The sequence below is a fragment of the Hyperolius riggenbachi genome, chromosome 1 (genome assembly GCF_040937935.1).
Source record: "Hyperolius riggenbachi isolate aHypRig1 chromosome 1, aHypRig1.pri, whole genome shotgun sequence".
In the NCBI taxonomy this organism is placed as follows: Eukaryota; Metazoa; Chordata; class Amphibia; order Anura; family Hyperoliidae; genus Hyperolius; species Hyperolius riggenbachi.
In genome coordinates, this window is record NC_090646.1 from 621836837 (window position 1) to 621863348 (window position 26512).

The window sequence follows — 26512 nt, forward strand, 5'->3', positions numbered from 1 at the left end:
AGAATGCTTTGGGTTTTTTTTGTTATTTTTGTCAATAAAGTTCGTTAACTGTACAAAGAAAAATATATTTTTTTTTGTAGAAGTATTTGCGCATTTCAGTGCAATACTAATTATCTGATTAGTGTAGTGCTTCAGAGTCTTGTGATTGGCCTAAAATTTTTGGGTCTCGGCAATGCGGTATTTCCACAGAATTCCGATTTCCATATACTGATTTCCACAGCGGAAAACCAGAATTCCATGGAATTTGGAATCTCATCCCTAGTTAGCAGTAACTCAAGGCATATTCGCAGTGGGACTTTGCGTTGTAATGCGACGTTAAAGTCACAAAGCAGCATTAAAACGCAATGCAAAAAAGCTGGTAACGCACATTAACGCTGCGTTACTGTGGCATACAGTAGATGCAGTGCAGCATACAGGCAATGAAAAGTATGCTTCCCTGTATCTGTTTAACGTCTGCTTTTAGAGGTAACGCACTGCAAGCAGTGAGTTACCATAACACAACATTTACAACGCCTCATTAACGTCAGAATGTGAATGTCGCATAGGCTTAACATTACAGTGCTTTAACCTGCGTTATAATGACTTTATACCGCAGGACAATAACCTCCCACTGTGAATGCGCCCTCAGCTAGATAACTTAAAGAGAAACCGTGACCAAGAATTGAACTTCATTTTTATCAGTAGCTGATACCCCCTTTCCCATGTGAAATCTTTTCCTTTTCACAAACTGATCATCAGGGGGCTCTGTATGGCTGATATTGTGGTGAAACCCCTCCCATAAGAAACTCTGAGGACCATAGTCCTGGCAGCTTCCTGTCTGTGAACCTTGTTGCATTGTGGGAAATAGCTGTTTACAGGTGTTTCCAACTGCCAAAAAAGCAAGCAGCAGCTACATCACTGTCTAGCAGTAAAAATGTCACCATGTGATAAATGTCAGAATATAAATCAGGGATTTAAAAGACTTTACAATGGGCAAACACTGACTAAATAATTTATACATAATTATTGTAAAAATTGAGCACTTTTTTATTACATTATTTTCACTGGAGTTCCTTTTTAAGCAGCTAGAGATTCTTTAATGGGAACCTTAACTGTTGCAAAAAATAGAGTTGAACTTACCTGGGCCCCCCATTGGCCCCCTGCAGATGTCCTGTGCCCTCATCAGGACAAACCAATCCTCGGGTAGCAGGCCAGTTTTGGCTCCAGCAACTGGCCCGTCGACAAGCCACTGCGCCTTCGCTGTCCTGGTCACACGCGTCCTCAATCACACTGACTGGCCAGACAGAGGCCCGCCGACTGGCAAGATGCTGGAACAGAAACTGGCTTGCTGCAGGGGTCCGGAGGATTGGTTTGTCCCAGGTAAGTTGAACTCTTTTTTTTTAGCAACAGTTAAGGTTCCATTTAAGCTACAGATGTGTTGCCACTAATAAATCTCTGTACACATGATATCGTCCTTAGAGAGATCACACCTGCTTCTGGAGGCACGGGTCACAATCAGACCAAGGCCCATCTTCCCCAAGATGACAGTTGATGGCACACGGTTGTTCATTGCATGAACGGGTCTGATACACGTCTGTGCAGAATTGTTGACAGTTATTGTTCCAATAGTATTCATCATACGTTATCTGTCTGTAAGCAAGAGCAGCTTGTTAATGCATATCTTCATTAAGAGAACCAGCGTGTTTTGTTTTTTTTAATATATGATGTAATTTCAATCAGGCATGGTCGGAAAATTCCGCGGAATTATTAATTCCATGATTCCGGTCGGAATTAATAATTCTGATTTTGTTAGTTGTTTTGTTCAAAAATTACCAATCCTTAATCATACTACTTTTTCTATTGCATTGATCATAATGGTAGTATGGTTTATGCTAGGATAGCTTTACCATGTAGTGTGGTTCATGGTCTAGAGGTTAAGACAGATACCTACTATACACTGCATCTTGGGTTCAAATCCCAGCTATGGTATATAAGCTGTTTTGAAAATCTGCAATTCCCTACTGGATGATATAAGAGGATGGATGGATAGATGGATAGATGGATAGGAGGATAGATGGATAGGAGGATAGGAGTAGGAGGAGGAGGAGGATAGGAGGAGGAGGAGGAGGAGGAGGAGGAGGAGGAGGAGGAGGAGAGAGAGAGAGAGAGAGAGAGAGAGAGAGAGAGAGAGAGAGAGAGAGAGAGAGAGAGAGAGAGAGAGAGTAATAAGCGCTGCAGAAAAGGTCATCGGTATGCCCCTGCCTCCTCTCGACCTCCTCCACACCGCCAGATTGAGGAAAAGAGCCAGCAGGATCTCACAAGATCCCTTCCACCCAGGTAGGGTGGGAGCGGGTGGGAGCCCCTCCCATTAGACTACCACTTCAGAACAATTCACTCCAGAACCACAAGGCACAGAAACACCTTATTTTCCATAGGTAGTCCTCCTGTTGGGCACGCGCCCAACTGGGCCCTTATAGTTTAGACCATGGACAGCTTAGCTCCCCAGGCGCCAACCCTGAACCTTCACCAGGATTAACCTTTTCACCTCCCCCAGCCCGAGTATCTACGTCCCTGTATGTACACAAATACAAACAAATATAAACAGATGGTTCTGTTTCTATTTTTAGAACACACTGACTCTATATCTCCATCTTGTAGCCAAAAAGTAAAACCACATCCAAATACCTTATTAAACACCTTCCCATAGAAATATGAAAAACATGTTAATTATTTTTAAAAAACCCTTGGAGGTGAAAGGGTTAATGTACTCTTTCCCAGTGCTAGGCATGTTTGTAATGTATGTACTTTGTAATCTTCCGAATGAATGAATGTCTTTCTCTTGAATTATTGAATGTCTTTTCACGTCCCTCCTGCCACTGCCATGTGTACCACAACCAATTTCCAGGCCCGGTACGTCAACAGCGTACTTGGCGAAGAAACTGATTCTGATTACACTGCAGAAACATTATAGAAACTACAAAGGAGGATTAATCTACAAAGTCACTCCATAACAATATAGAGAAGATGATGATTGTTTATCCATTAACTATCAATTTCCCCAATAAAAACATTACTCTCAGAACTTGTCATAGTTTTTCAAGTATTTCAAAAAGGCACCCTAAAAAAAAAGTCCTTAAAGGATACCAGAGCCGAAAACCCTTAGGAGAAACATGGGAGGGAGCCGACATGTACGGTGAGCTGTTCCCGTTCTCCTGTGTCCTGTTTCTTTCTTATCTAAAGCCGCCCGGCAGACTTTTCCGGGTTACCAGAGTCGGGCTTCACTGCGCAAGAGCTAGCCCAGCTTGCGCAAGTCTCTAAGCGTGTGACTGTGGCCGGGAGCGCTCTGCACATGATGTCATGATTACCATTCCATTTCCTCTAGATTGTAAGCCTTAGGCAAGGTCCTCATCCTCATGTCTCCTACCTGTTCACGCACCTACATTACCGTACACCCATCCTATGGATCTGAGTGAACTCTTGAGTGAACTCGACTTGCCTAATCCCCATGCTCCCATCCAGTGACTGAATAAGCATTACCTTATACTCATACTGTGCTGCATGTTCTGGTTTGCATGTATTCCTGTATTGTCTTATCGCTGTATGTCTCCCCTAAATATTGTCTGTAATCTTAATGTGCAGCACTGAATGATTAATATGTGGGCGCTTTAGAAATACAATAAATAAATAAAATTAAAAAAAAACAATTTCTGCAAAGGGTAAATTAATACAATTTTATATTCTTCGGCAGACATATTTGACTCCTAAACAATTAGTTAGGATGAAGCCCACTTCAGACAACTTTTGCCCCAAATGCTCTACTATGGATGCAGATTTTTGGCATCTCATTTGGACTTGCCCCTCAGTGGCCAGTTTCTGGGGATGAGTAGTACAGTTTTTGTCTGAAATTTTAGAGCAATCTTTGAATTGCCATTCCAAGCACTGCCTTCTGGGGATTTTTGCAGAAAATACGTTTACAAAATTTGAATGTATATCCCTTAGAGAAACCTTATTTTTGGCCACAGAACTATTACTTTATGGTGGTTTGCTCCTACGTCCCCTCCACTTGATGATTGAGTAAAATCTGTTAACCTCCTAACAACTGCGTCACGCCAATGGGTGTAAACGCAGTGGCTCCCCCAAGGACCACCTAACGCCAATTGGCGTCAAGTCCTGGGGGAGTCTTTTGCCAGGGATCGCGCATCCCTGCTCTGCTCCGTCAACAGTCTGCCAGCGGTGATCACCACTAGTAGACTGTAAAGAGTAAAAATGCCCTGTTTAATTACGGGCACAGCACTGCGATCTATAGCATCGATGTACAGGGACAGCTCTGTCACTGAGCTTTCCCCTCGAGTGGGCCAGCAGATGATTGCCTCTCATAGGCTGATGCCTATGAAAAAACTACATACGATATAGCAGCAATCAGATTCCACCAACAGTAAGCTCTGTTGGCAGCAACAAAAATAAGTAAAATTCATTAGTATGTTAAGTTGTAGTGCTCTGCAGCAAGGTTTTTAAGTTGCAGAGCACCAATTTGAAAAAATAGCCTGGTCACTAGGGGTGTGTAAGCCTACGGTCCTCAAAAGGTTAACCACTTGAGGACCACAGTGTTAAACCCCCCTAATAATGCAGGCCATTTTATGTAAAATGGGCCACTGCAGCTTTAAGGCCAAGCTGCAGGGCCGTACAACACAGCAGACAAGTGATTTCCCCCCACCCCTTTTCTCCCCACTAACAGAGCTCTCTGTGGTGGGGTCTGATCGCCCCCCCCAGATGTTTGTTAGTTTATTTGTGTGTTTGTGTTGTTGTTTTTTAAATAAAAAGGTTTTTTTTTTATTATTATTGTAAACACCCCCTCCCTTCCTCTCCCCGCCAGCCAATCCCCGTTATCAGCTGTCATAGGCTTCAGCCTATGACAGTCGATCACTTCTGTGCCTCAGGAGGGGACAGCCGTGTCATTCTGCAGATCGCAGCGCTGTACAAAGTAATTAGACGGCGGTTTCATTCATGTTATTGTTTTGCTAAAGTGAGTCACATACTTAAGTGATGTTGGGTCAATTATAAATGTTATCTATATAGTTGGTCCTAAATGTGATTCTCAGATGTTTAGCAGCCAGATATATATTGTGTACATGTTCTTGTATAGTGCATGTTATTGTTTGCTGATACCTTTGTATTAACATACAATAGTTATATTACTGTCTTTCCCCTAAAATAAGAAATCCCCCTGAAAATAAGACATATCTTATATTTCAAGCATGCTTGAAATATAAGACTTCCCCTGAAAATAAGACCTAGCTGCACAACCCCTGCGACCCCCCTCGCCGTGATGTCACACCACAGCTACTGCCGATTTACCTCCCTGCTGCTGGCCCCCTCCTCCAGCAAATCAGACCTTACGCAGTGCGTAATTCAAATCTCAGATCAGAGGGGAAAGGCAGCTAAAGTTGTACAGTAAAAGCGCAGCCGACCGCCGTATACAGGAATTAAACAGAGATCACTTCCTGTATATGGCAGTGTTGATACTGTACAACTTTAGCTGCCTTTCCCCGCTGATCTGAGATTTGAATTATGCACTGCGTAAGCCGGAGGGGATCAGACTTTCTGGAGGAGGGGGCAAGCAGCAGGGGAGGTAAATCGGCGGCAGTAGCAGGAGGAGGGGATAATCTGACCTAGGTATTTACACTGGCTATATACTGGGGGAGATCTGCTATATACTAAGGGGGGATCTGGCGACCCCCACAAAATATAAGACCTCCCCGAAAATAAGCCCTAGCATATATTTTTAAGGAAAAAATAATATAAGACCGTGTCTTATTTTTGGGGAAACACGGTATGTGTTATGTACTGATGCTAGTCCTAGCTGATTGAGGTACTATAGTTTGTGCTTTATTGGATTGACAATTGCTGTACATCCCTGTGTTCCTTGAATGTGGATATGCTGTTGTATGTTTGTATATTTTGCCAATAAAATGTTTAAAAAAAAATGTATTGTGTGTGGCCAGTGGCCACCTTTAGTCTTATTTGACTGAACATGAGAACTTGAAAATTTTGCTTGCTTATTCCTAATACGAACCAAGCCTATACGTCTCCCCATGTCCCAACAAGTGATGGTCGGTCATAATCTGCTATTACGATTGCGCAAAACTTTTCATAAAAATTTAGCAGTTACGGCCATATGTAATTGGAATATTTGGAAATTCAATTGATTTTGCATAATCTGTTTGTAATTTTATGTCGATTTTAACAGTGAAAAGCAAAGCCCCCATAGATGCTAATGTTACCAAAATTGCTACGTAGGTTACGGGAACTAAAGGTAACAAGTCAAAACATTTTTTCATAAAGACCTTGTAATTTTTGAAACAACTGATTTTAACCACTTCAGCCCACAGTGTTGTTCACCCTTATGCAGCTGAGCAACTTTCACCTCCCGTTCATTCGCCAATCACTTTATCACTGTTATCACACTGAAATCATCTATATCTTGTTTTTTTCCGCCACCATTTAGGCTTTCTTTGGGTGGAACATATTGCTAAGAATTATTTTATTCTAAATCATCATTAAATTAAAAAAATCATTATTTCTCAGTTTTTGGCCATCATAGGTTGAAATTAATACATGCTACCGTAATTAAAACCCATGTATTTTATTTGCCCATTTGTCCCGGTTATTACAGCATTTAAATTATATTAACATGCTCTCTTGACATGCATATTTAAAAAATTCTGACCCTTGGGTAACTATTTATTTTGTTTTTGTTTTGTTAATTGTAATTTTTTTTATTTTTTTTATTAAAAATTTTATTTGGGTAATTTTATTTGGGTACATTTTATTTGGGTAATTAAATTAAAACAATGTATTTACTTATTAAAAAATGTATGTGGGTGGCCACAAGATGGCCACAGTCAAGTCCTGGAAGCGAACGATCACGCTTCCAGAAACTAGAACGAGGACGGGGAACTTTTTTTAAGCAGAAAGACTGCAGCCTTTGATAAGAGGCCGTCGGTTTTTCTGCGGGGGACTTAGATCGATGAATGGGAAGTATATTCCCATTCATTGATCAGGGGCTAACGGCAGGCAGCGGCAGCGCGCGCGGGGGCGCCTCAGGCGGCCGCAGCAGCACAGCCTATCTGGACGAACATATTCATCCAGATAAGTTTAAGTGTAAGGTTTTAAACTCAGGAAAATGTCACTGTTAAAAGTGATACTGAAGCAGAAAAAAACTAATATAATGAATTGTATGTGTAGTATGAATAATTAATAGAACATTAGTAGCAAAGAAAAGAGTCTTATGTTTTTATTTTCAGTTATGTAGCTTTTTTTATAGCATTGCATCATTCAGCACAGTGGCGTAGTGGTTAGCACTCTCGCCTTGCAGCGCTGGGTTCCTGGTTTGAACCCCAGCCAGGTCAACATCTGCAAGGAGTTTGTATGTTCTCCCCGTGTCTGTGTGGGTTTCCTCCGGGCACTCCGGTTTCCTCCCACACCCCAAAACATACAGATAAATTAATTGGCTTCCCCCTAAAATTGGCCCTAGACTACTATACATACACTACATAATACATACAAAGACATATGACTATAGTAGGGATTAGATTGTGAGCCCCTCTGAGGAACAGTTAGTGACAAGGCTATATATACTCTGTACAGCGCTGCGGAAGATGTTGGTGCTATATAAATACTAAATAATAATAATAATTCTATCATACAGTATTTGCAGTTTACAAACCACACACTGTATTTTAAACTATGAAACAGAGCAAGTCTAATGACCCTTTCAACAACTTCCATGCAGTAAAAATCTAATCTGAAGCTGTCTGTCACTGTTTCTTTAAAGTATAAGTGCCTCAGAAAACAGCGGTTCAAGTTGGGTCGGAAAGCTCAGAGAAGCTCTTTTGCATAGATAACAAGTGTTATCTTAACAAGTTTCTTAATTCTTCCTGTAGTGGAAATAATAAAGACTCATATCTGTGCTATTAATGTTCTATTTCTTAGCTGTACTACACATACAATGCATTATTTCCTACATTTATTTTCACTTCAGATTCCCTTAAAAGAAAAGAAAAAACATTTTTACTTTGAATCTTTAAAATCAATTTTCTGAAAAACTACAAGTTTTTTTTTTTAAAAAATGTTTATTTGTTTCCACTATCCCTCTTAACATACGTAGACATTTGGTGCTTGAGGTAAGAGGGCTTTGCTATTAACTGCTAAAATTAGTGCAAAATTACACACAATTGCAGAATTACGGTTCCTGGTTACGAACAACAGTAATCTAAGATTTTTTCTGAAATTTTGCATTATGACTTTGCATTGTAATTGCGAATTACAATGCAAAATTATGATTATGCAAAGTTCCTGCTCATCACTAGTCACAACTGCTTGGCATTGATGAAGAAATTGAATCAGATTTTTTTATAAGCTGTTGTGTTTGTTTTTTATATTGTAACTAAAATATTTTTCTGCAGTACATATGTCCCTTTTGGAACGTTGAAGCTCTGCACTGGTTCAGAGATGAAGCTATGGTTGGACAAGAAGGTGGGTGACCGTTGTGGGAGAAATACTGGATGGTTAGAGTAAAAGTGGGAGGGGAAGGGACTAGATTTTTATTCCAGGAAGACCAAGCAAAAAATGTCCACTGATCTGATCTGATCTATCTCTGTTTTTTATTACAAATTTCGGATTTGGGACTTACCGGGACCGACTCTGTGTTCCACCTGCACATGTTTTTGAACATGCTGTCCAAGAGGTCCATGGGTAGCGATCACAAAAGCATGAGGAGGCTGTCCCTGCAAGACAACTTATGAGCAGACACAAGAGGGAGAGGCTGGAATCCATTAATGCTCCACTCTGAAAAAGAACAACATAGTCCTTACTTTTAAAGGGGCACTACAGCGAAAAACTGTAAAATATGTGCAAACATATACAAATAAGAAGTACATTTTTTTTCCAGAGTAAAATGAGCCATAAATGACTTTTCTCCTATGTTGCTGTCACTTACAGTAGGTAGTTGAAATCTGACAGAAGTGACAGGTTTTGGACTAGTCCATCTCTTTATAGGGGATTCTCAGGGATATATTTATTTTCTGAAGAACTTAGTGAATGGCAGTTGCTCTGTCCAACTGCCAAAAAACTGTGTAGAGAGCAGGAAAGCTGGCCAGCATCATTGTTTAAATCCTTTTTAGGGAATATATTTATACAGAATAAAAGCCTTGCGGAGAATCCCCTATGAAGAGATGGACTAGTCCAAAACCTGTCACTAAATATCTGGTTAAAGGACTTACGAGCCCAAATCCATAAAAAAAGGTCTGTACTTGTATCACGTTTGAAGGCACGGAGGACGCCATCTGCGCCCTCTGTGCAGCTCCGCCGGGTCCCCGCTGCTTGTCCTCCTCCCGACCCCCCAGCCCAGGTCGGGCTCTCCTGCCTTCTCAAATATGGCCGCCGGAGGAGGCCGCGGCTGCGCAGTTCGCACCGACGCGATTGCGGCTGCGCAGCTCTAGGGCCTCCCTCCCCGATCCACGCTGTTGCTACTGGTTAATGAGTTATGTTCATTATCATTGTGCCGCACAGATTCTCCAGCGAGGTTTTAAAGTGTTTTAGATGGCTGATTTTTGCATGTAATCAAGCCTTTTTGTACAGTGTCACAATACAATGGTCTACCTGGCAACATATTAATAACCCTAGCCTCATATGTAATTTTTTGAAGTCTAATAAATTGGGGTAATGTGTCGCTAATTAGGCGAGTACTGGGAGACCACAATTCAGTGTATCATATGATCGTAAATGATATGGTGTAGCCCCCTTTTTCTTAATTGTGGATTATGTGGATATATTGTCCTATGGCTAATGGTGTACGCCGTGTGACTCACTAGTACAGGTATATGATTATAGCTTAAATTGAGCGCATAGATTTTTTAATTTTATCAGTCTTTTACTTTGACCCTTTCTCCATGTCTGTCTCTTATACCGGCTGAATTGGCTATATACTGCTACCTACTAGAGCTAATTGGCGGTGTGCTAGGTCACGTGTCTACTGCAAGTTCCTCCAAAGGAATTCCACTTTCGTTGGAGTTATCAGCAAGGCACCAAGATGACCTATATGATTTCAAAAGATGTAGATGATGAAATAGAGGCGACATTTTCAGGAAACAATCAGGATGTTAGATCCAATGATGTAGCTGATTTAAAAAATCTTTTTAAAAACCATGGAGCCTTGCTTCATAAACAACTTAAACGAAAGTGGAATGTATCACTATTGGAATCATACTATAAGGCAGGTGTCATTCCGGGTGGCTTGTTGGAGCGGGTTATACCTGCTGAAAATTTATTGACTGAACGATTTGTGACCAAGTGGAAGGAGCGAGCTTTGGCGCGTGGCCTAGAGGTTCTACAAATGATAGCAGAGGAGGAGAAATTACAGTTAGAGGAAGTAACAGAAGAGATTTCTGAAAGTGTTGAGATTCCTAATGAATTTAGCAGTCATGAGGCATTTGGGGGTCTGAACGATAATTTGAGGCAATCAGTTGAGCAAAAACCGGCAGCTATAAAGAGACAAAAACGTGAGAAGTTCCAGAAGGATTTAGCTGCATGGGACTCTGATGAGGCATTAAATCCACAAAATTGTGTAAATAATAGGAATAAAAAGAGAAGGAAAAGGAAAATTACGGGAAGCAGTGTAACGGGTGAACAGTCGGGAGAAGAGACAGGTATGTCGGTTGAGTCAACTTCAAGTAAAAGATCAGTCTCCTTTTCTGGTCGAGATACAATTATAGAAAATCCAGGAGCTAATAGCAGGAAACAGAGGAGGAAAAGAGAACTAAGACACAGGCAACCCAAAAAACAATCAAAAAACGATGTGACAATAGACACAGAACAGGACAGTTCGGGGGAAGAGAGAGAGGAGGACACGGGAGTGATGACACGCAGTGGCCAATCACAGAAACAAAAATAGGTGAGGATATAAAATCATCAGGGGTAGTGATTAATCTATACAAATTTAAATTGGAGAAAATTCATGTTCAGGTGTTGGAGAGGGGCCTGTCTTTCTCACCGGCTTCTAAGGGTGATCTATTTGACATCTATAAAGATGTGTACATGTTTATAAGGAAAATAATGTTGAGGCTTATGTATGGCACAGGACAGGATGTGCCGGATAATGCCCCACTGTACACAGGACTAACTAGATGTGAGAGAGATGCTCTCATCGCCCTGAAATCGTTGTGGGATGAGGCCCATCCAATACCAGACGATTTTCTACCATCTGCCCCTGAAAATACTGATGAAATATTACCTCCCAAAACCCACTTAAAGAAAAAAATCTATGTTTATACCCCATTTGAACAATAATAAATACCTGTCAGTGTTTTTGAAAGCAGTAGAAAGGGACCTGCGAAGTGTCGATTGGTCTATTCCTGTCTCTGGTTACAATCTGATCCCCAGGGAATTTAAAGCACTGGAGGAATTACAGAAAGCTCCAGGTGTTATTATTAAACCCAGTGATAAGGGTGGTAACATAGTCCTGCTCGATGAGGAGGACTATGTACGAGAAGCCTATAGACAACTTGGAGACTCGGATATTTACCAGAGATTGGATGAGGACCCTTTCCCACAAATAAAACACAGGGTAAATGATCTTTTAGATGAAGCCCTCTATACAGGGATAATTGACCAAAAGGAATGGGAATATTTGAAGGTAGACGAATATAACATACCGACAATCTACTTTATCCCAAAAGTTCATAAACAGCTGCCAAATCCCCCAGGATGCCCAATAGTGTCCGGAAATGGGGGGCCTACAGAACGTCTTGGACAGTACATAGATATAAGATTGAAGCCTATTGTGTCATCACTCCCGTCTTTTGTTTTGGACACTGGGGATGTTCTGCGTGTGTTGTCCAACTTTGTGGCCCCGCCTGGGTCCCTCCTGGTGAGCATTGACGTAGAGTCGTTGTACACGTCTATTCCTCACGAGGAGGGACTTAGAGCTTTGGAATTTTTTACATATGAGTTTTATCCACATGCATATGCTCATAATGCCTTCGTAGTGGAAGCTATGCACCTAATACTGGGTAATAACTGTTTTTCATTTGCAGGACGCCATTACAGGCAGGTGCGGGGAACTTCAATGGGCGCATCGTGTGCACCCATTTATGCTTGCCTGCACCTAGGCCTGTGGGAGCGACAAGTTGTCTATCGAGATGATGAGTTTCAGGAGGGGGTGGCCCTATGGGTGAGATACATTGATGATGTGCTGGTGGTGTGGAGAAAGGGTGCGGACGAACTTGAGCATTTTAGAAAACAATGGTGCATGAGCCAGCCTGGGGCCACGGGAACTCTCACTGCCCGGGGCCCCACAACCAGCATCTAACACCATATGTGAGCGCAGCCAAAACCTTGGAGCTGCCACCTCCAAGGCCTGTCTCCTACTGCTCTAAAACTTACCAAACACAGAATTGGAGAAACTCACTCCCAAACAGTTCTCTGCTGCTTTATAAAGCCTGCAGGCTGCTTATAAGCCAATGAGAAGTGCACACATAATACACCTAGCTTGCAGTGATAATCAAGCAGAAGCTGAGCAAGTCAGCCCATGTAGTATCCCATGCAGTTTAGTTAGGAGGGGGGCAGATGAGAGGTAATATCCTGCACGCTGGTGCCCCCTGCTGGTCATATAGCCATTGTCTATATGCAACTGAAGCCCTCTCCAACTAATTGGCTGACTTGCTCAGCTTCTGCTTGATTATCACTGCAAGCTAGGTGTATTATGTGTGCACTTCTCATTGGCTTATAAGCAGCCTGCAGGCTTTATAAAGCAGCAGAGAACTGTTTGGGAGTGAGTTTCTCCAATTGTGTGTTTGGTAAGTTTTAGAGCAGTAGGAGACAGGCCTTGGAGGTGGCAGCTCCAAGGTTTTGGCTGCGCTCACATATGGTGTTAGATGCTGGTTCTGGGGCCCCGGGCAGTGAGAGTTCCCGGGGCCCCAGGCTGGCTCATGCACCATTGTTTTTAATTATTGTAGTATCCCATGCAGTTTAGTTAGGAGGGGGGCAGATGAGTGGGAATATCCTGCACGCTGGTGCCCCCTGCTGGTCATATAGCCATTGTCTATATGCAACTGAAGCCCTCTCCAACTAATTGGCTGACTTGCTCAGCTTCTGCTTGATTATCACTGCAAGCTAGGTGTATTATGTGTGCACTTCTCATTGGCTTATAAGCAGCCTGCAGGCTTTATAAAGCAGCAGAGAACTGTTTGGGAGTGAGTTTCTCCAATTCTGTGTTTGGTAAGTTTTAGAGCAGTAGGAGACAGGCCTTGGAGGTGGCAGCTCCAAGGTTTTGGCTGCGCTCACATATGGTGTTAGATGCTGGTTCTGGGGCCCCGGGCAGTGAGAGTTCCCGGGGCCCCAGGCTGGCTCATGCACCATTGTTTTTAATTATTGTAGTATCCCATGCAGTTTAGTTAGGAGGGGGGCAGATGAGAGGGAATATCCTGCACGCTGGTGCCCCCTGCTGGTCATATAGCCATTGTCTATATGCAACTGAAGTCCTCTCCAACTAATTGGCTGACTTGCTCAGCTTCTGCTTGATTATCACTGCAAGCTAGGTGTATTATGTGTGCACTTCTCATTGGCTTATAAGCAGCCTGCAGGCTTTATAAAGCAGCAGAGAACTGTTTGGGAATGAGTTTCTCCAATTGTGTGTTTGGTAAGTTTTAGAGCAGTAGGAGACAGGCCTTGGAGGTGGCAGCTCCAAGGTTTTGGCTGCGCTCACATATGGTGTTAGATGCTGGTTCTGGGGCCCCGGGCAGTGAGAGTTCCCGGGGCCCCAGGCTGGCTCATGCACCATTGTTTTTAATTATTGTAGTATCCCATGCAGTTTAGTTAGGAGGGGGGCAGATGAGAGGGAATATCCTGCACGCTGGTGCCCCCTGCTGGTCATATAGCCATTGTCTATATGCAACTGAATCCCTCTCCGACTAATTGGCTGACTTGCTCAGCTTCTGCTTGATTATCACTGCAAGCTAGGTGTATTATGTGTGCACTTCTCATTGGCTTATAAGCAGCCTGCAGGCTTTATAAAGCAGCAGAGAACTGTTTGGGAGTGAGTTTCTCCAATTCTGTGTTTGGTAAGTTTTAGAGCAGTAGGAGACAGGCCTTGGAGGTGGCAGCTCCAAGGTTTTGGCTGTGCTCACATATGGTGTTAGATGCTGGTTCTGGGGCCCCGGGCAATGAGAGTTCCAGGGGCCCCAGGCTGGCTCATGCACCATTGTTTTTAATTATTGTAGTATCCCATGCAGTTTAGTTAGGAGGGGGGCAGATGAGAGGGAATATCCTGCACGCTGGTGCCCCCTGCTGGTCATATAGCCATTGTCTATATGCAACTGAAGCCCTCTCCAACTAATTGGCTGACTTGCTCAGCTTCTGCTTGATTATCACTGCAAGCTAGGTGTATTATGTGTGCACTTCTCATTGGCTTATAAGCAGCCTGCAGGCTTTATAAAGCAGCAGAGAACTGTTTGGGAGTGAGTTTCTCCAATTGTGTGTTTGGTGAACTTGAGCGTTTTATCGGCCACTTGAACAATGTGGAGAGGAATATTAGACTTAAGTATAACTATAGTGATGAAAATTTGTCGTTCCTGGATTTTATGTTAAATCTGAGTGGGAATAGGATAGTTACGTCGTCTTATACAAAACCGACCGCGGGTAATAGCCTTCTCCACGCCACCAGCCATCATCCGGACTACCTAATTAAGGGGATCCCGTATGGGCAATTCGTCCGTTTACGGAGGAACTGTTCCTCGGATGAATGCTTTAGAAATGAATCACGAGAAATGTATAGGAGATTTCGAGAGAGGGGTTACCCACACAAGGTCCTGCAGAGATCCTTAAAGAGGGCATGAGAGAGAGATAGAAATGAGCTTATAGGTGGGGAAAGGAGAGCAGAGAAGGACACACCAGAAACAGGAAAAAGAAAAAAATGATAAGATTCGGGGGATAAGCACATATGGAGCACATTGGAGTAAACTACATGAGATGTTAGATCGTCACTGGCATATACTAACTGGATCTGCAGAGATAGCTGAGATAATTGACCCTATTCCCAAGGTTACAGCAAGACGTGCAACCAATTTGAAAGATATGTTGGTTAAAAGTGAGTATAGGCGGAGTCCAGCACCGACAACTTGGTTAAATAAAGTACCGGTAGTGGGAATGCATAGATGTGGTAAGTGTAAGGCATGTCCCTATATACATAAGGCCCAAACTTTCTGGGACAGTGGAGGATCAAAGGAATATAGGATCCAGTCATTTATTAATTGTAATTCAGAATGGGTAGTGTATATGGTCACCTGTCCCTGTGGCCTTATGTATATAGGGATGACAGAAAGAGCTCTGAAGGCACGTATATTGGAGCATATGGGCAATATTGTAAATAAAAATATGGACACAACATTGGGCAGGCACTATGCAGAGCAACATGGATCGAAATTGCAGGGTACGCTTTTTAAGGGGATTTACAGATTGAAGATCTCTGGGAGATGTGGGGATTGCAGGAATGAGCTCCTCTGTAAGGAAAGTATGTGGATCTTTAAACTGCAGACCTTATCCCCATGTGGCCTTAACAATGAATTTAGTCTTAAACCCCATTTGAAAAAGGCTGCATACTCTTGAGATGACTCTGATCATAGAAATAGGCGTGCCTGTATTTGTGAAGTATATGAGATGTTTGCATGTGGTGAATGCCTTTTGCTTAATGTCAAGGGGAAGAGAAAAGGAGAAAAAAACTGTCATGTATTGCTTTACCAGTCACTTGCTCTCTCCCCCTTATCTTGATCGCTGCCCTATAAGCTTTAATGGACGGGTTTTGTGAGGACTTGGGACTGTGGAGTCAAAAAGTCTCATACAAGTCATACTGATGATCCATATTGAAGTATCATACCTTGTAGCGTACATACCTATAGGAACAGTTAGAGCCAATGATATGCCTCCCTTTCCCCCAAATGTCCAAGTGCACTGCACAAAATCTCCACAATGAGGCTGTATGACACGCAGCAGAGAGGGGAGGAGCTAACATGGGGAGGAAGCTATAAGGAAAGACTGTTGAACGCCTTAATGGACATCCTGACGAATCGCCCAACTTAGGGGCGGGAAACGCGTAGATGGGTGGAGCCTGTGCGTCCATGTGACCTACTCCACACTCTGCACGCTGACTAGACTGCGGAAGTTACCGCTGGCGTCCTGGTGATCTGTACGATCCGAACGCATGGGAGAGGGTGTAATGCCTGGCTGCTGGAGTGCTAGATAATGCACCGGCATATACGGAGCACAAGCGGAATTCCGTTCCAAACATCCAAACCCTAGTGGCAAGTTGCTGACAGTGTGGGTACCCACTGAAGGAATTACATGACGGAGGTGGTGAGATAAACAGCGCTATCATCTGTGTATGGTTGTCAGTTGCTGCTGTACTGATATCTATGGGACTATCTCTGTGAGAAGTACAGGATTGCACTATACCTGCTGTTTTTTGCTGTTATACAGTTGGATCCCTCTGCTCCCTATGGGACGCCTAATATCTGGTTAAAGCAACTACCTACTGAACTGTAGTAATTTAAGTGTGTTTTTGGGCGCCATGGCTGCAAGAGAGTGTGGAGGAGAGTATGAACTGCCGGCTAATTAGATGGTAATTGGTCAGAGTCGTGTTCATTATCATTGTTGCTCCAGCGAGGTTTTAAAGTGTTTTAGAGGGCTGATTTTTGCATGTAATCAAGCCTTTTTGTACAGTGTCACAATAAAATGGTCTACCTGGCAACATATTAAGAACCCTAGCCTCATATGTAATTTTTGAAGTCTAATAAATTGGGGTAATGTGTCACTAATTAGGGGAGTACTGGGAGTACTGGGAGACCACAATTCAGTGTATCATATGATCGTAAATGATATGGTGTAGCCCCCTTTTTCTTAATTGCAAAACCTGTCACTTCTGTCAGATTTCTACTGCCTACTGTAAGTGATGGCAACATAAGAGAAAAGTAATTTATGGCTCATTTTACTCCGGAAAAAATGTACTTCTTATGTGTATGTGTTTGCACATATTTTAAATTTTACAGTTTTTCGCTGTAGTGCCCCTTAAACTTTTTAATTTTCATTATTAAATAAGAAAAGAATATCGCTTCTCCCCATGCAACCTTTGGATAGTGCTTGACTAGGTTAGCAAAACCCATGTGACAAGGAAGAATGGTCCGCTCTTATCCAAAAGGATCCACTTTATTTCAAGACATATCCAAAACCACACAGTCACAATCACAAGGCTGATATTCACTGATAAGCTACTGTAATTACAGCCATAAAAGTTTTCCTGGCAGAAAACAACAGAATACTTACCACTCTGGTCTTGTCTAGACCAGAGTAGTGGCGCACAGATCTCTCTCCCACACTGGGAAGAGAGGAAGTGTTCTGCTGCCGCTGCCAGCCGCCCATATCTGGAGAGGGGAGTGAGAGAGGGGGAGCCGCAGGTGAGGGAAGGGGGGGAGACATCCCTCCTTCCCCACTGCTGTGTCCATCGCTCCCTCTTCTCTCTGCTGCCACCCCACCTGCTTGAGGGGGCACAACATTTATTTGAGGGGGCGATGCCCCCTCTTGCCCCTGCATAGAGCCGGTTCTGAGTCTAATCATTCTCTATATAAAGGTACATTTATAGGTGTCTCTAAATAGACAAAGGGGTAGTGAGATCTGTAGGTAGTTTTCACATCCCCATACAAAAGCATATTGCAGGTGACTCAGTTATGTAGTATGCTTTGGTAGCCTTTTTGGCAGGACTGTGTGCATACCGTATACACTCGAGTATAAGCCGATCTGTATATAGTCCATCCTGCCCACTTTTAGCCACGAAAAAAAAGCATGACACACGGATACGCCAACCCCTCCAATGTCTCCCTGTAGCCTCCTTCCATGAATGGGATAGCTGAGAGAAATAAGAAAAGGGGATACATGGCAGTGACTGCAAGCCAGATAACTAGAGATTAAGGTGTTGGGGGCCCTGGGGCACCTCTTAGTCTAATAGCAGTCAGTGCGTGTCAGCTGGGGTGGTAGGGATGGAGGGGTCCACTTTGGTGTCTCAGCCTTGGGTGCTGGAGGACCTTGTCCCGGCTCTGGCTCTAACCAAGAGATAGGCCTAGGTAGGGGAGATTAGCGTTAAGAGTGGGTGGGGAGAAGTGTTAGTAGTAGATAGGTGAAGTTAGTGTTATGTGTAGGTAGCATAGGGGTAGTGTGAGAAATAGGTTAGCAAAGGCGAGGTTAGCAAAGACCGTTACTCCAAGCCTGACTCGAGGTTACCACCAAGGAGGTTAAACAGTTTTCTAACCTCTTGCCATGCTATCGCCGCGTCCCGCAGTATAATATTTTGATTGATAATTTCCTGTTTTGCTTTAAGCCAGAGTTTTCTATTCTAATCAGAAGGGCCACTCTGAAATGTGAAATAGGCTCACCTTGCTTTACCACATTTCTTCCTATAATTGTCCAAGGCACTCTTTTTATAGGATTTTACATAGGATAGGATTTGCCCTCTCAAAACTGCCTTGGCAGCTTCCCAGAACAACACAGGGTCCCTAATATGTTTCTGATTATAGTCCATGTATTCCCACTACCAACCAGTCAAGGCGAGAGCAAATTGCTCATCTTCATATAAATAGCTAGGGATTAGGGAACCTTCAACCCTCCCAAGAGTATCTTGTACCATTAAGGTGAAATATGGCTTGTACCGATGCACCATCTGAAATAATCATTGCTTTGATGTCGGAGGCCTTCACCTTAGTCACCAAATTCGGTGCAACTAAAATAAGATCAATCCTAGAGTGGGACAAACATCAATCATACCTTATTCCAGAAGGAACGCTTATAAATGTCTGTCCTGGCCACTAATGTTTGCTATTTCAAGTGTTCGCAATTGCCTATCCTCTTGAGGGGAAGGTGTCGCTTTACAGTCTCCTGCAATAATTGTTTGGGAATACATAGGGTCTGTTTGAAGCCTGGTAATTATATTTCAGAAAAATATATCCTTACCTGAAATAAAATTAGATTCCTCATGAATCTGGACTCTGTGACCAACTACAGACCGGTGGCGAACTTACCATTCTTATCAAAAGTTATCGAGAAAGCAGTGGCCAACCAGCTAGAAGCCAGGCTTACAGATACAATTTTTGATACCTTTCAGTCAGGATTCAGGAAAAAGCACAGCACTGAAACGGCATTAGTCCGAGTAATTAATGATCTACTTACAGCAAGAGACAGGGGCGAGTGCTCAATTCTGATTCTTCTTGACTTGTCTGCAGCTTTTGATACTGTGGATCATGAAATACTAATCCAGAGACTGAAGAATTGCTGTGGCCTAAGGGGTGCTGTTCTTAGCTGGTTTCCATCATTCCTATATGGAAGGACACAGCAAGTATGTCTGGGCTCACACTACTCTAATCTAGTGCCACTTGCCTATGCAGTTCAACAGGGTTCTGTGCTATCTCCATTACTCTTTGCAGTCTACATGCTCCCAGTGGGCAAAATAGTCCAGAACTATGGCCATCCAGAACAATGGCCTAGGATACCACTGTTATGCAGACAACACACAACTGTATCTGTCCTTCAAGCCTGACACTCAAGACCCATCAGTATCCATCAATACCTGTCTAGTGGAATTACAAAATTTGATGAGCACCAGCTGGTTGAGGCTGAACTTTGACAAAACAGAGGTGTTGGTGGTAGGCGGGCCACACATGATGGATAAAGTCCAAAACTCTCCCCACTTCAAACTAGCAATTGGAAGATATACCATACAGTATGAAGCTAACACTCAGACAGCATGTACACAATTTCTGTAAATCCAATAAACTTAATTTCACTTCTCAAATATCACTGTGTGTGTCTCCTATATGATATATTTGGGAATACATAGGGTCTGTTTGAAGCCTGGTAATTATGTTTCAGAAAAATATGATATATTTGAATGACATTTTTTATAGTAACAATCAACGATTTATACAGGAAAATCATGATGATTAACAAGGTTGCCCAAACTTTCGCATCCCACTGTATACTGCCTATACTGGGGGCAACTATAATACCTATACTGGTGGAAACTATACTAGCTACCTATACTGGGGCAACTATATTGGCTACTTTTACTGGGGGAAAGTATACTTGCTACCTATACTGGGCAATTATACTACCTATACTGGGCCCTGCCAAAAACCAGCAAAATGAAGAGTGAAAGAAGCACTAGCTTCCATAGTGTACACCCGTACAGTGTCCTAATGGAGAGATTTCCCCATCACAGCTTGTGAGCAGCATTTCTCCACCTCTATTGAGGCTACAATCAATAGCCGGGCAAAAATTTAAAAAAGCATGTCCGTCCTCCAATGACCTATTCCACATGAAGGAAAACAATATAAACCATCAGATAAACACAAATAAGCATCTCCCCCATGAGAGAACTATGAGGTGGTTAGGTAAGTTCACTCATCCCATCCAGAGGATGATTGGCTAAGTTCTTGAAAATTGTATTTCAGTGTCATAAAGATTAAATATTTTGTTTTTCAATTAAACTCACCGAGGATATTGTGTCTCAAGGCTCTTTTGATCACTGAAATCAATCTCGGACACCTCTGATAACTAGTTTGCCAGGTAATCCCAATTTAAAAAGAAAAACTACTTAAAAAGGTTGTTCCACATTATTAAGCAGACCACCATTTTCAAGCAATATGGGAAAGAAAAATGATCTCTTTGTTGCAGAAAAGTGTGAAATAGTTGAGTGCCTTGGACAAGATATGAAAATCTCAAATATTTTATAAAAACTTAAGCATGAGCATCTCAGAGCTCACGCGGGTTTGTGCAGATAAAGGCAAAATGAGGAAGGTTTCTGCTAGGGAAATACATTGCATTAAGAGAGCAGCTGCTAAAATGCCAAAACAAAGCAGCAAACAGGTATTTGAAGCTGCTAGTGCCCCGGGACTCGGGAGTCCTGTGAACATCAAGGTGCAGGATCCTCCAGAGGCTTGCAGTTCTAAATAAACCTTCTATTCAGCCTCCACTAGCCAATGCTCACAAGCAGATATGGCTGCAAAGGGCCCAGAACTACAAGAAGAAGAATTTTCAAACAGTCTTGTTTACTGATGAGTGCCGTGCAACCCTGGATGGTCAAGATGGTTGGTGGATGGCCAACATGTCACAGCAAGGCTGGGACATCAGCACCAAGGTGGCAAAGTCATGGTTTGGGTCGGAATCATGGGGAGACAGCTGGTCGGCTCATTTAGGGAACATGACTACTGAAAAGTATGTGGAGTTTCTGACTGATCACTTTCTTCCATTGTACTTAAAAAGAACCATGCTTTCAGTGACAAAACTATTTTCATGCATGACAATGCACCAGCTGATGCTGCAAGGAATAACTCTGCACCATAGGCTGCTAGCAGCATAAAGGAAGAGAAACTCATAGGCCTCAATTCACTAAACTTTATCAAACACTTTATCAAACGTTTGATAATTTACCTCATGGGTAAAATCTAATTTTGAATTCACTAAGGTGTTATAGATTTATTATTTTTTTTATCGATAAGGCCCCGTTCATATCACGGAACGCCGTTCAGAACACAACGCACAGGAACGCACGTCATGTGCGTCTCTGTGCGTTGCGTGGCTGATCCCATTCACTAAAAGTGAATGGGACAGCCGCGCGTTTTGCTAGGAAACGCGTGCAGCATGCATTTTCCGGACCGCACAGGTCCGGAACGCATGCAGTGTGAACATCAGACAGTGAACTCTATGCACTGTCTGATGTCGTGCGTGTCGGCCTTCCGCACGCGTCCCCGAATCGCGGACGGGAACGAGTGCAATGTGAACGGGGCCTGAAACATTTGATAAATATAGAACACGTTTGTGAATTCAAATTTAGATTTTACCCATGAGGTAAATTATCAAATGTTTGATAAAGTGTTTAATAAAGCTTAGTGAATTGAGGCCATAGTGTGGCCCTCATCCTCCCCTAATTTCCATAATAGTAAGAACCTGTGGAGCATCCTGAAGCAAAAGATATATAAGGGTGAGAGGCAGTTTACATCCGAACAGCAGCTCTGAGAGGCTATTTTGACATCCTGTAAAGAAATTCAAGCAGAAACTCTCCAAAAACTCACAAGTTCATTGGATGCAAGAATTCTGAAGGTGCGATTAAATAAGGAGTCCTATGTTAATACACTACTTGACCTGTTAAAGCGGTATTGTCACTGGCATTGGTCGGAATGCCAATTTCCGATTCCGCGGTAAATCCGCATTCCGCCATTGCCAAATTACCGATTCCGCCTTCCGCTATCAATTTCCGCATTCCAATGCGGAATTTCCGCCGGAAATCGCGGAAATTCCGCCCAACTTTAAGGCTAGAAACCCACTAGGAGAGCTTTTCTGAGCGCTTTGTGATGTGAAAAGCTCTTGCTAATGTAATGCTATGGGTGTGATCCCACTAGAGTGATGTGATTTTATAAAAATCCCCCATAGCATTACATTAGCAAGAGCTTTTTCAAATCACTCACACTTAGAAAGCGCTCCCAGTGGGTTTCTGGCCTAACATCGATTTTCTCAAAAACTATAAGGTCTTTTTTAAAACTTTTTTTTGAATCTTGTTCAGAAGATTCTGTTTAATAAACCCTGAAAATTTGGTGTTTTTATGACTTACGGTGGCTTTGCTATTAACTGCTAAAGTCGGCGGATTTTTACTGTAATGTACAATGCAGAAAATAGGCAGATGCAGATTTTCTGCATTTTACATTACAGTAAAAATCCGCCGACTTTAGCAGTTAATAGAAAATCCCCCTTAAGTCCTACAAACACCAAATTTTCAGGGTTTATTAAAATGAATCTTGTAAACAAGATGCAAAAAAAAGTTTTCAAAAAGACCTTATAGTTTTTGAGAAAATCGATGTTAAAGTCGGGTGGAATTTCCGTGATTTCCTGCGAAAATTTCTGCGATTTCCGGCGGAAATCCGCCTACCGCACTAGAATTACCGATTTCCGCATTCCGTTGCGAAAATGCAATTTCCGATCGGAATTTCGGAAATTGCATTTCCGCGGAATCCGAATGAGCATCCCTAATTGTCACCATAAAAATCGAATCTCAACAGCAACTGGTCTGAGTGTATTAAGTGATAAAGATGCTAATCCTGCATTCAAAACTTGCAAAACTTTTTCTGCTGTTATGGTTTGTAGTTATCACATACTTTAGAAGCACTGGCCGTAGTGCCAAACAGTGCCAAATAATTGAATGCTGGGAGTTCTTTTTATCTATAATATATTCCTCCTCTTCCATTTATTTCCCTATCTAGCTGCTTATCTGAAACACCTCTGCTCACTTGTGTTTACAAGCAAGGATGAGGTGACTCAGCGATTGGAGGATAAGACAGTGTAGTTCCTGGTATACACCTCAATGGGAGTGTCTGAAGACTCTGGGAGGAGGGCAGCTAATGAATACACAATGAGCAAGCGAAGGGAGGGGGGAAACAAGAGTTAGGGAGCATATGATGTCAGCATTAGCTTGGCAAGATGGCCACTGCCTAGAATAGGATTTTCTGCTTTTCCTTTGTAAAATTCACTGGAATCATTACGTGGATAGCACAATACATCTGTTATGTACCGTAAGTAGAAGTAGTATTTATTTACTTCTATATGTGTTTTTTATTTCTAGGTTAGCATGGGTGTCGCTTGTTCTTTAAGGTGTTTTTGATTGAAATAGCTTTTGATAATAGTAAATATGACCTTCTAATGCTGCAAATTCAAAAAATGACCATTTTCAGATTTATACAGCCTAAAAAATGTTTTAAAACTCTGTTTTGCATAATAATTTGGAAAATAATTTGGAAGAGTGCATTGTAAGTTTTTTTTATTTTTTAAAAAATCCTGTTATCATGAGAAGGTTTTTTCAGCAACATTTGAATTATGCTCTAATGGTTGATGACTAAGCTGCCGCTTGCATCCACTATTTGGTAAAATGAGAGGGAAATATTTGCACAATAATTTGGAACGTGGTGTATTAGTGTCAGGGTACCGTGGGTCAGCCTGACCTTCATCATGGTCTGTGCTTTGTTGTTGGCATAGCTGAGGAGACCAAGGGTACAAAGATCGGATATCATATTTTTCTGCTTCTTGAGGTTAAAGGAGCAATGAAGCGTTACCATCTGCATCATAAATGAGCAACATTGCAGGGTAGGTTAAAGTGAATCTGTAGTTAAAATAAAAATAAAAACCAGATACTCACCTAAGGAGAGGAAAGGCTCTGGGTCCTATAGAGCAGAGGTCCCCAACCTGGGGGCCGCGGCCCCCTGGAGGTCCGTGGGCAAATTTCTGGGGGGCCGCGGCGGATCTGGCCTTTCTTCCTCTCCCCCCCGCGGCCGCCGTTTCTGTTACCTTAAGAGCGGCGGCCGCTTCCTCCCTTATGTTCCCCATAGCCCCTCTCCTATCTCGTATTACAGCAGCGCTTCCTGTGTGGCTGCTGTAAGGAGGGAAGGAGGCGGGGCAGCGGTTCCCATGGTAACGGCGATCGCCGCTACAGTAAGCCGCTGCCCTGTTTCCTTCCCTTCTTTACAGCAGCCGCGCGGGAAGCGCTGCTGTATTACGAGATGCTGCAACCGAGGAGAGAAGCGCCTGGGGGAATATAAGAAAGGAAGCGACCGCCCGCTCATAAGGTAACAGGAGCGGCGGCCGCGGGGGGGGGGGGGGGGGGGGGATGGGGGGGAGAGGGCACCTATCCTAGCTACACTGGGGCACTATACTGGGGTAACTACTGGCTACACTGGGGCAGCTATACTGGGCTAACTGTACTTGCTATACTGGGCTAACTGTACTTGCTATACTGGGCTAACTGTACTTGCTATTCTGGGCTAACTATACTTGATATACTGTGGTAACTACTGGCTATACTGGGGTAACTATACTTGCTATACTGGGCTAACTGTACTTGCTATACTGGGCTAACTGTGCTAGCTATACTGGGCTAACTGTACTTGCTATACTGGGGTAACTACTGGCTATACTGGGGTAACTACTGGCTATACTGGGGTAACTGTACTTGCTATACTGGGCTAACTGTACTTGCTATACTGGGGTAACTACTGGCTATACTGGGGTAATTGTACTTGCTATACTGGGCTAACTGTACTTGCTATACTGGGCTAACTGTGCTAGCTATACTGGGCTAACTGTACTAGCTATACTGGGCTACACTGTTCTAGCTATACTGGGCTAACTGTACTAACTATACTGGGCTAACTGTACTAGCTATACTGGGCTAACTGTTCTAGCTATACTGGGCTAACTGTACTAACTATACTGGGCTAACTGTACTAGCTATACTGGGCTAACTGTACTAGCTATACTGGGCTAACTGTACTAGCTATACTGGGCTAACTGTACTTGCTATTCTGGGCTAACTATACTTGATATACTGTGGTAACTACTGGCTATACTGAGGTAACTATACTTGCTATACTGGGCTAACGGTACTTGCTATACTAGGCTAACTGTACTTGCTATACTGGGGTAACTACTGGCTATACTGGGGTAACTGTACTTGCTATACTGGGCTAACTATACTAGCTATACTGGGCTAACTGTACTAGCTATACCGGGCTATCTGTACTAGCTATACTGGGCTAACTGTACTAGCTATACTGGGCTAACTGTACTTGCTATACTGTGGTAACTGCCGCCGCCACTAGCCACGCCCCTCCAACCCTCTCCCCCCCCCCCCCCCCCAGGGGGGCCCCGGAGAAAATTTTGGTCGGGACAGTGGGCCCCGGGCTCAAAAAGGTTGGGGACCCCTGCTATAGAGCCTTCCCGTTCTCCTTATAGTCCCCTCCTTTCCCCGCAGGCTGCTCCGTTCAAATCTCCCACCATGGGAGACTTCGGAACTTCGGAAGTCTTCAGAAGCACTAAGACCTCTGAAGACAGGCGGCTCTGTACTGCGCATGCGCGAGTACAACGTGGCCCGTCTTCAGAAGCCCAAGTGCTTCTGAAGACTCCTGAGTCCCGAAGCCCACCCAACGCGGAAGAGAGCAGTCTACGACCCATGGGTCAGAGACTGCTAATGAGGGGGGCCTGCGGGGGAACGCAGGAGGAATGTGAGGAATCCGAGAAGGCTCTACAGGTCCCAGAGCCTTCCCTCTCCATAGGCGAGTATCTGTTTTTTATTTACTTTTTTACTTCAGACTCCCTTTAAAGTATACCTCCCAACTTTTGGAGCCAGGAAAAAGGGACACTAAGACACGCCCCTGTCACACCTTTAACGATGCCCATTTTTCAAAAACGATGCCCCTCCCTACATACAGTTTTCCGGTGTCTTGTGATTTGGCCCTCCCTCCTATGGAGAGATTGGCGCACGGAGCAATGGTAGGCAAGTTAATCACATCACACATATACAGTATATCAAAGTATATAAATTAGCGTAAACTGCATTACACAAAGAGTTATGAATATATTAGCCTTTTTTAAGCTGCACGGACGTGAGTCTCACGTCCGC

General features: G+C 43.2%; 1 protein-coding gene across 2 annotated transcripts in view; it reads right to left on the reverse strand.

Annotated features, from left to right (window-relative positions):
* LOC137529039 (complement component C6-like) overlaps positions 1-26512 on the reverse strand; it is a 183304-nt gene that overhangs the window by 137061 nt on the left and 19731 nt on the right. For both annotated transcript variants that reach the window (XM_068250936.1, XM_068250929.1), the window contains exons 2-3: positions 8672-8826; positions 1470-1629 (exon numbers count right to left, since the gene is read on the reverse strand). In XM_068250936.1, coding sequence (XP_068107037.1) covers positions 1470-1629; positions 8672-8814 — 303 coding nt within the window. In that variant the 5' untranslated portion in view covers positions 8815-8826. The remainder of the gene's footprint in view (positions 1-1469; positions 1630-8671; positions 8827-26512) is intronic.